The sequence below is a fragment of the Propithecus coquereli genome, unplaced genomic scaffold, assembly GCF_000956105.1.
Source record: "Propithecus coquereli isolate 6110/MARCELLA unplaced genomic scaffold, Pcoq_1.0 Scaffold12, whole genome shotgun sequence".
NCBI lineage: Eukaryota > Metazoa > Chordata > Mammalia > Primates > Indriidae > Propithecus > Propithecus coquereli.
This window is the reverse complement of record NW_012136080.1, coordinates 6,910,317-6,921,322: the sequence shown is the minus strand read 5'-3', so window position 1 is coordinate 6,921,322 and position 11,006 is coordinate 6,910,317. Positions and strand designations below refer to the sequence as shown.

The window sequence follows — 11,006 nt, the reverse complement described above, 5'->3', positions numbered from 1 at the left end:
GTCTCAAGCTTTTACAACTCATTTATATTTCCTGATTATATTTTGTGCACATACAAGTTTTGTTTTCTTTCTTTCCTATCCTTATTTTTTTTCTTATATGTTTTGAGCTGACTAGCACCCCAGTGGGCAATCTTGTCCTCACACAGCTCTGCATATTCTTTCTTATATCCCTATCTTCCACTCCTCCCTAATACCTGAAACTCTTCATTAGTGAAATCACTGGTATCCACCACCTCTTCAGGATGTTCCCTTCACATTCTTGTGCTCACACAAACCTAACTGTCCCCTGAGGACACTGTTTTCCTGGTAACCTCTCAAGTCATGGCTGTTTTCTCCTACCACCCTTGTATCATGGGGCCTGGTAACATGGCTGGTGTCCTCCTCACTCCTCATTGCTACTTTCTGTGCATTTTCCTTTCTCCTCTCTAAACTACTAGCTCTGAATCTCCTGTCATCACATTACATTACCTTCTATCCCTTATTGTTACTGCTGTCAGTTCCAGGGTTACTTCCCTTCATGAAACCCATGATTCCCCAAGTAGTTGAGGCTTGGAGGCTTTCTAGAGCATGCATGCTTGCACTTTAGTGCGCCAGGAGAGCTGCATGCTCACCATCAGCCACTTGTCTTTGTTCCCAAACTTGCTCATGTCAGTTGTGCTTGGATTTATAATTATACTTTAATTAACACATTATCTACCATGTGAGTTTTATGTAACTCAAGCTAGTTTTGAGCCCAGGGCCTCTTAAAGCATATGTAACTCACACATCTCTTGAACCTTGGGAATCATGTTTTTCAAGTTGCATATAACTCACGCATAGAAAACAATAAAAAATAACAAATTTTCCATTAAATTAGAAAGGATTATTTTGTTTTTGAAGTTTTTATTCTGTCTTCACAATAAAACACCGTGGACCCAAGGAAATATTTTTTTTCTAGTGTGGCAGTCAATGTGTTAAGAGAGTATGTAACAATGAATGTCAATAAAAAGCATTTTAGGTTTCTATAAAAAGTCGAACATTTTGGAAACACTTGACAAAGAAATACTGAACAGCTCCCCTCTCCCCTCAACAAAAAAAAAGAAAAAAAAAGAAAAGAAAAAAGAAATACTGAACAAACTTTAATTAGGTGTGAGAGAATTCACTGTAAAGCCTGGGTAAAAATATAAAAGAATTTACCCTCAGACTACTTTCCAGTTGTTTTTTAAGTTCTTGCTCCACATTTTTTTTTTCTTTTGAGACTGAGTCTCACTCTATTGCCCCGGCTAGAGTGCAGTGGCATCAGCCTAGCTCACAGCAACCTCAAATTCCTGGGCTCAAGTGATGTCCTGCCTCAGCCTCCCGAGTAGCTGGGACTACAGACACGTGTCACCGTGTCCGGCTAATTTTTTCTATTTTTAGCTGTTTGGCTAATTTCTTTCTATTTATAGTAGAGACGGGGTCTCACTCTTGCTCAGGCTGGTCTTGAACTCCTGAGCTCAAGCAATCCTCCTGCCTCGGCCTCCCAGAGTGCTAGGATTACAGGTGTGAGCCACCGTGCCTGGCCTAGTTGACTTTTTAAATTAACCAACACTGCTACCAATTGTTTATATAGGTCAGAGAGTTTCCATTGTACCACTTATACAAGATCTTATCTGCATCTCATAACAACCTTGTGTGTGAGAGACACCTCCATTTTACAGACAAGGAAGCTGAGGCTCAGAGATGGAAGGTGAGGTGGCTTATCTTCAATCACATGACTAATGAGTGAAGCTTTTACCTCCTGAGTGCTAAAGCAGCCTCCTGGTGGCCATGGCAGTTTGGGTCTCCCCAGTCTAGTCACAATGACGATGGTAGTAACAACAATAATGGCTGGCTTTTAAAGAGCACTTACCATGTTCTACGCATTGTGCTAAGCACTTTATACCTATCTCATTTAATCTACCCCAAATCCTATGATCTGAGAATTATTACCTCAACATTTTACTGGTAAAGAAACTGAGGCTCAGAAAGGTAAAGGAACTTGCCTAAACGGTGAAGCCAGGCTTTAAAACTAGGCACTCTAACTCCCAGCTACTCAGAATTCTGAGGTGGGAGGATTGCTTGGACCCAGGAGTTCGAGGTTGTGGTGAGCTATGATTGTACCACTGTACTCTATCCTGGACAACAGAGCAAGACCCTATCTAAAAAAAAAAAAAAAAAAATGTGGTCACAGAACAACCCGCCATCCTAAAATATGGAGAGAGACAGGTGCCCTCAGAGAGATACAGGACCCAGCCTGTGTGCTCTTGACCACTGAACCATACTTCCTCTCATCTTACAGCAGGGCTCCTTGGAACCCAGGTAAATGCAAAATCATCCTTGCTCCAGGGCTGGCCAACCTCTGAAGAGCAGTGATAGCACTGTCAAAAATCAGAATTTAGTGTGGATGTTATGCCACAGAACTCCTTTCCATATACTGACTACGAAGTTTACCTAGTGAGTATGGAGAGACTATGTGTATCTAGACAACAGTGCATGAGCCTCAGAGGAAAGGTGAGCATGAAATGAGGATTCTCCAACCCTCAAGTGCAGGTCCCAAATCACTGACCTTGTAAACATTTTGTAGGACAAGGTGCATTTTATCAGGGTGAACAGCTGAGAGCACAAATATCAACAAGACAACATCCACAGACTCTGGTGGAACATGATCCAGGAGGTCATCTTTAGTCAGATCACACTGGAATACCTTGCATCTTTCTGTGTTATACAAAGGATTTTGCTAGAGAGGGGAAAAAACACAAATGAATTTTAACACAACCACTATGCTGATACACACAGAAAAATACAGCATCCTATTTAATATTTCCATTTATGTATTGCTGCATAGAAACGAGCAATCACTTTGTTACTGGATAAAACTTAATAAGTCATTTGCATATAAAGCATGTAATATTCAATATCACTATAAGGGGCAAGATTTCATTTTAACAAATCATTTTTTTTTTTGTCTCACCCTGTTGCCTGGGCTAAAGGGCTGTGGTGTTAGCCTAGCTCATAGCAACCTCAAGCTCCCGGGCTCAGGTGATCCTCCTGCCTCAGCTGCCTGAGTAGTTGGGACTACAGGCATGTGCTACCATGCTCAGCTAATTTTTTCTATATATTTTTAGTTGTCCAGCTAATTTCTTTCTATGTTTAGCAGAGACGGGGTCTCACTCTTGCTCAGGCTGGTCTCGAACTCCTGACCTCAAGCGATCCTCCCGTCTTGGTCTCCCAGAGTGCTAGGATTACAGGCGTGAGCCACCGTGCCCGGCCAACAAATCATTTTTAACAAAGGATAGAATACAGTTTATTACATATCCAAAAGTGAACATTTTAGAAGCATATATTTCCAGAGGGATGATAGTCCAAAACTTCCCTCTGCTTTCTTAATCCTCCTTTAAATCATCCACTACAAGACTACACCCTGTGAGAATCCCTGCAAACTCTCCTTATTGAGATGCTCCCACAGTTCTTCTGGGGTATATTTTCCCTTGATGCAGCAAGCTAAATAAACTTAACCTTTTTTGACTGGAAGTGTGTTCCTGAAACATTTTAGTTGGTAGGCTTCAACATATGTGTAAATGTATTATGAAGAAAAATATTAAACATCTTTCATGTAAATGAGGACCTGAAATAAATATAGTTGGTGGGAAATTTTTTTTTTTTTTTTTTTGAGACAGAGTCTTGCTCTGTTACCCAGGCTAGAGTGCTGTGGCATCAGCCTAACTCACAGCAACCTCAAACCCCTGGGCTCAAGCAATCCTTCTGCCTCAGCCTCCCAAGTAGCTGGGACTATAGGCATACGCCACCATGCCCGGCTAAGTTTTTTTCTATATATTTTTAGTTGTCCAGCTAATTTCTTTCTATTTTTAGTAGAGACGGGGTCTTGCTCTTGTTCAAGCTGGTCTCGAACTCCTGACCTTGAGCCATCCTCCCGCCTTGGCCTTCCCAGAGTGCTAGGATTATAGGCGTAAGCCACCACGCCTGGCCTGGGTGGGAAAATTAACATTGAAAAGATGTCAATTCTACCCATAATTTCACTTATAAATCCAATGTAATCTCAACTGAATCCCAGTAGTTTTCTAGAAACCTGACAAGGTGAATCTAATTCATCAGGAAGTAAAAATCTTTAGGAATAGCCAAGTCAATTTTTAAAAGGAAGAACAATGAACAATGAAGGAGGAAGTACACTGCTGGACATCAAAACATATTATAAAATGTAGTAATAAAACGATGTGATTTGAGAATGCGGACATATAGATTACTGAAACAGAACAGAGTCCCCAACACTGACCTGTGTATACTACATACACACGCAGGAATTTAGTATTTTCTATAAGATAGATAAAGGTTACAATTAGATTAAAAGGTAGATAATAAAGGTGACAATTATCAGTGAGGAAAAATTAATTTCTCAATTTATTGTGTTCAGACAACTGGCTACCCATTTGAATTAAAGGATAATTGGCTACCCATATGCATTAAAGGGCTCCCAGTTTTAGCCAAGAGATGTATATAAAAGTGGAAAGACATAGCTCCCATCCTTAACAAGAAAAAAATTGGACAGAAAGTAAAGTAATAACTTTTCTGTGCACCTAGAAGAACAGAGGTCAAGCCTGGGCAACAAGTGAGACCCCTTCTCTACCAAAAATAAAAGAACTTAGCCAGGTGTAGTGGTGCCTGCCTGTAGTCCCAGCTGGTCAGGTGGCTGAGGTGGGAGGACTGCTTGGGCCCAGGAGTTCAAGGTTGTGGTGAGTTATGATTGCAACACTGTACTTCATCGTGGGTAACAGAGCAAGACCCTGTCTCAAAGAAAAAAAAAAAGAACAGAGGTCACAGAACAACCCGCCGCCATCCTAAAATTTGGAGAAAGACAGGCGCCCTCAGGAGACACAGGATCCAAGCACTTGCTTACCTGAGGCCAAAGCCTCCAGAGTGGAAAGATAAAACTAGAAAGTTGACAAATTGCTGGAGACCAAGTGTGGGCCTTCCACCGGGAGTATCACCCAGGCCTTCACACAGAGGATGATGCTCTTTCCAGTGCTGGCCTTTCTCTTCTCCTTTAAGGAAGAAAAGGCTGAATCTGCAGGGAAGAGGTTATCTGAGGCCTGTAGCCTAAGGGCACTGGTGGAATACCACTGCAGCTAGGAGAAAGGAACTGTTCTGCCCAGACTTAGTGCTAATCTGCAGGGAGAACAGCCTCAAGATCACAGAAGAGGACACTGGTGAATATCTCCTGCAGCTGGGGGAGAAATGCAGGAGAAAAGCTTTATTCTTGGAGAGACAGAAACACTTGTGAAGGCCACACCCTTGAGACACAGGCCCACTGTACAGTTCGAAAATGGAGAAGCAGAACATTAGAGAACAATCCCCTCCCCAACACCCCACCAACAAGTCTCCAACAACAGTAATGCAGCTGGGAGAGCTGCAACAGACTGACCCTTTTTGGGACACACCATAAAGAGAAGACCCAAAGCCAAGAAGGGAGACAAAAACAAAGTCACAAGAGGAGTCTGAAGTCTCTGGTACCATAACAATGACAAACCTCACAGATAACTGTAGCAACAACAGACTTCAAACACAGCCCAACTCCTGACTAGATTATTACAAATATATATTACCTCAGTATCTACTACTGCCCTGTTTCAACCAAAAAATACAACACATACCAAAAGGCAAGAAAAAATAAATCTGAAGAGACAAAGCAATAATCATCAGAGCCAGACTCAAATATGACACAGATGTTGGAACTAAAAGTTAGGGTATTTAAAATAACTATGATTAAAATATTAAAGGCTCTACGGCCGGGCGCGGTGGCTCATGCCTGTAATCCTAGCACTCTGGGAGGCCGAGGCGGGTGGATCGCTCAAGGTCAGGAGTTCGAGACCAGCCTGAGCAAGAGCAAGACCCCATCTCTACTAAAAAATAGAAAGAAATTATCTGGACAACTAAAAATATATATATAGAAAAAATTAGCCAGGCATGGTGGCGCATGTCTGTGGTCCCAGCTACTCGGGAGGCTGAGGCAGAAGGATTGCTTGAGCCCAGGAGTTTGAGGTTGCTGTGAGCTAGGCTGACGCCACGGCACTCACTCTAGACCGGGCAACAAAGCAAGACTCTGTTTCAAAAAAAAAAGAAAAACAAACAAAAAACATTAAAGGCTCTAATACAAAAGATAGATAACATGCAAGATCAAATAGGTAACTTCAGGGATGGAAACTATAAAAAGACTCAAATGGAAATGCTAAAAACCAAAAACATGGTAATAGAAATGAAGAATGTGTTCAGTGGGTTCATCAACAGGGACATCAACTGCCTAGAAAAGAATCAGTAAACTTGGCCAGGCATGGTGGCTCACGCCTATAATCCTAGCACTCTGGGGGCCGAGGCGGGAGGATTGCTTGAGGTCAGGAGCTCGAGACCAGCCTAAGCAAGAGTGAGAACCCTGTTCCTACTAAAAATAGAAAAAATTAGCCAGGCAACTAAAAATAGAAAGAAAAAAACCACTAGCTGGGTGTGGCGGTGAGTGCCTGTAGTCCCAGCTACTCAGGAGGCTGAGGCAGTAGGATTACTTGAGGCCAGGAGTTTGAGGTTGCTGTGAGCTAGGCTGATGCCACAGCACTCTAACCTGGGTAAAAGAATGAGACTTTGTCTCAAAAAAAAAAAAAAAACAACCCAGTAAATAGAAATTATACAAACTGAAAATGCAAAGAGGAAAAACTCTAAAACAATAGCATTTAAGAGTTATAGAGCAATAGCAAATGGTATAACATACACGTAACTGGAATCACAGAAGGAGAAAAGAGAATGAGAACTAAAGAAAGTACCTGAAAAGAAATAATGAGCAAAATTTTTCCAGATTAACTAATAACGAAAATTATAAAAGCAATATATAGGTGATTGTGTCTACATCCTAGGAGTAAAGAACTCCTAAACAAGACATAAAACTTAAGCACCTCAAAGGGAAAAGATTAATATATTTGACGTGATAATTTAAATTCTGTGAAAGAGAAGAGGTTCCATAAAACAATGCTGAATAAACTGGAAGAAATGTTTACGATGTGTATACCAGAATATTCAGAATATATCCTGAAAATAAGAAAGAAAATGACAAACCAATAGAAAAACGGACAAAGGTTGTAAAGGGACAATCCCTCCTATAATATAAGCTTCACATGGGCAAGGATTTTTGTCTGTTCACTGCTTACCCCTAGTGCTTGGAATAGTGACTGACACACATTAAGCTCTCAATAAACATGTGGAATAAAGGAACTCACAGGTAACTAACACTATTTACTTATTATAAGTTAGTTTAACCTCTCTGGTAGGCAATTTGGAAAAAAACAAATTAAAATATGGAGACATTATTTTCTGTCCATAAGATTGGTATATATTAATATAAAAAAGACTGGTATCAAACATTGAGGAAATAGAGAAAAAGGTACCTTTATATTATTGGTGAAATTACAAATTGATATCATCTTTTTGGAAGGAAACTTGGCATTATCTATTAAAATTTAAATGTGCACGCTCTTCTTCCAAGGAATTCTACTTCTTCCATTACTCATCACAGAGAAAGGTGCACACACTGTTTTGGGAAGTACGTGTACGATGATGGTCACATTAACCCTATTTGTAAGAGCATAGAATTAGAAGTGATTCAAATGAGTATCAACAGGGTAATTGTTAAAGTGTGGTATATTTATTCTATGGAACACTATAGCAGGTAAATAAAATCTACATGTGCTAACATAAAAAAACTAAGATACACTAATGTTAAGAAAGCAAGTTATAGTAAATGTGATACCACCACAATTTAAAAAAGTTCTAATGAATGCTAAAATTGTGAAACGCTAATGGGGAATTAGATATTTGCATGGTGCCGAAGTGTCCCCCACATATTCGTTAACGGCAAAAGGGAAACATTTTTTACAACAGGGGACTTAAGCAGTTACTACCTTAACCCTGTGGTCAAAATTAATATCATTTATAGTGAGATCACTGGACAGTATTGCCTCCTGTCAGGATGTAATATGTAAGATACAACATCACCTATTAAAGTATTTTTGACAAGAATATTTTGCCTGACTTAAATTTAACTTCTAATTTACAAGAAATACAGAAGATAGAGGAATAAGCTAAACAATAACATAAAGAAACAATCTGATCAATCTGGAACATGGGACTTTATTATAGAAAATTGCCTTGATCTCTCCAAGAACTCATTGTAAATGAGGAAAAAGGTAAGGGGTAGAGCAGGAGTATTTTAAGCTAAGGAGATTTAAAGGACGTAATGGAAGAGTTAAGAGGGAGCCCTTGATTGGATTAAAAACAGTAATAAAAGACACCTGGAATTATTTGGGGACCTCCTGAATCTGGAATGGGGTCTGGAATGGGAATTAATGCCATTACGGGATTACAGTTATTTTTGTTAGCTATGACAAGCTTATTATGGTCATGTAGAAAAAGGCTCCCTTTTTCTGGAGATGTGTGCAGACATACTTAGGAGTGAAATGTCTTTATGTTTGTAATTTACTTTAAAATAGTTCAGCAAAAAGTCTATAAAGCAAAAGGTGTTAAGTATATGGGTGTTGTTATGGTATATTTTCCTACTTTTCTTGAATAAACTTGTATTTCTATATACTGTATAGGTAGGTGAACAGGAAAACTACATTCATGGTGATCACAGCTGGTTAGCTCCAGAGTAGACTGAAATTGGGCAAATGGGTATAGAGGGCAGGTCAAACAAATCTAAGAAAACAGAAACACAGCAGAATACATAGATGGTGCACCAACCTTAACATATTCAATTGCTCTTGGAGAAAAATCACAGGCATAAGCAAAGATATTCACATCTTCTTCTAAAAGTGGAAATAAACAGTTTCCAACCCCACAGCCAGCTTCAAGCACTATCAACTTTTGATCTTCAAACTGGAGAAAGAGAACCCAAAGTTACAGTACATTATATTTGCACAATGAGGAAACAAACCAAACTCATGGCTAACTGAATAGGCTCTGGAGTTAAACTGCCTGCACTCAAATCCCAACTCCTTCCCTGCCCCTGATTTCTATCCTTGGGCAAATCACTAAAACAGCTTTGCCTCAATTTCACCTGCAAATAGGAGTAATACTAATATTTACACTTCACAGAGTTATTATATTAGAAGGCTTAAATGAGAAAACACATGCAAAGTTCTTAAAAAAGGGCCATGGTAAATAGTTCACTAACATTAATGATTATTATTATTTTGAATCTGTCACTGAAGCCATTCAGTATGAATTTATTTATTTATTTAATTTTATTTATTTATTTTTACTTAAGAGACAGAGTCTCACTATGCTGCCCTCGGTGTAATGCAGTGGCTATTCACAGGTGCGATCATCGCACACTACAGCCTCAAACTCCTGGGCTCAAGCGATTCTCCTGCCTCAGTCTCCGGAGTAGCTGGGACTATAGCCCCAAGCCATTGAGCCTGGCTCTTGTATTTAACGTTCAATGTTTACAACTTTCAGATTAGCATTAAAGAGATAAAAAGTGCCCCATTAACATTCTCTCTTCTACATATTAAACCAGAAACTGCTAAAAATTACTTGAGACCAAACATACATTTCTCTCCTAAGGTGCAAAGCATTTTCATAGGCTTCATAAATTCTCTAGTTCACATGCCATGGGAATGCAATAAAGCACCCCCCTTATACACATGTTTAATGAAGAACAATTCAGATAAAGTAGAATATTAGCTTACCTCCCTACATGATCTTAGCTCCTCAAACTCTCTGGTGGTCCAGTGTCTATCTTTGAAGAAATTAATGCTATTTCTTCTGTAAAAAAGGTCCCAGTTCTTCTGAGCCTCTTTTTCCAGCTTTTGCTGTTTAAAATCAGACACCAAAGCTTGGTCTCTTTTCAGTTTCTCCTCTTCTTCAGAGCTTAGAATTCTTGCCTGCAGCCCTTTCCTTTGCAAAGAAGCCATCTCATAAATTGAAGGTAATACATGTAACACTGCTAAAGAGTCTCCATCCCTAAATAATCTCAGGAATCCATGCTGATACTGAAGACACAGGGTTTTCTCTGATACGTTTTCTCAGGTGGATTTCACGCCTCAGACAGCACACAGGGTGCTTCGCAAGAAAAAGAATGAGATTCTGTTTAGTGGTTCTAGAACAGTTCAGCACACTGAGTCAGCAGTTCTAGTTAAGACGCTGGATTCAATTCACCAAACATTTACCAGATGCTGACCCTAAGAAAAATCCTGCCTGTTATGCGAGTAGAGGTCACAAAGACAACCAAGTCACAGTCCCTACCTTCAGAGAGGTTACATTCAGTGCTCAGGATTGTCTCATGCATCGAACCATGCACTCAAACCAAAATGAGCCAACTATTACAATAAATCGGTTTAGTTTAGGAAAAATAAAAAGGACCCTTCCACGAATTGACTGAGAAACCCTGAGGAGAAAATACTCATCAATTTCCGGGGTCCCTGAAAGGGGTGACTTAAAAAGTACAATGGCGACCTGAACTGGAAGCGGCAGTCAACTGCCAGACAGAAGTGGGGTCATTGTTTCCCAAGGGCAGGAGCTCCGTTTTTTCGGGGGATATGACACTGAACCTGAGCGGCCTCAGTTTCTGATCGCACTCACAAGAGGCTGTCGCACGAAGCAGAAGAGGTGTCGCTTTCCCAGGGACTGAAGCCCTCGCACCGCCATCACCGCGCGAAGTGGAGGAAAAGAGCCAGCAGGCGCGAGGCTAAGGTCCCTAGGATCCACCTCTCTCAGGACACTCGGGATAAACCAGGCCGCACGGGCCCCTAGGGCCCGCGGACGGCCGCCCATGCTGGCTATCAGACCCACGTTAACCTAGTCAGCCAAGCTGTGGGCTCACCGTCATCAGTTTCTGAATTCACCTCTAGGGGTAGGGCCGGGCGTACTCACCGCGCAGCTGGGCCCAGGCCTAGAAGGCAGAATTTGGAAGCATCCGCGGACAAAGCCTGAATCTGGACAAGACAGGCCTC

At 40.7% G+C, this 11,006-nt stretch overlaps 1 protein-coding gene across 1 annotated transcript in view; it reads right to left on the bottom strand.

Annotated features, from left to right (window-relative positions):
* METTL6 (methyltransferase like 6) overlaps positions 1-11,004 on the bottom strand; it is a 15,273-nt gene extending 4,269 nt beyond the window's left edge. The window contains exons 1-4 of the mRNA XM_012664516.1: positions 10,927-11,004; positions 9,744-10,116; positions 8,794-8,928; positions 2,567-2,737 (exon numbers count right to left, since the gene is read on the bottom strand). Of these exons, the coding sequence (XP_012519970.1) occupies positions 2,567-2,737; positions 8,794-8,928; positions 9,744-9,968 (531 nt within the window). The 5' untranslated portion in view covers positions 9,969-10,116; positions 10,927-11,004. The remainder of the gene's footprint in view (positions 1-2,566; positions 2,738-8,793; positions 8,929-9,743; positions 10,117-10,926) is intronic.
* Between the last annotated feature and the right edge of the window lie 2 nt (positions 11,005-11,006).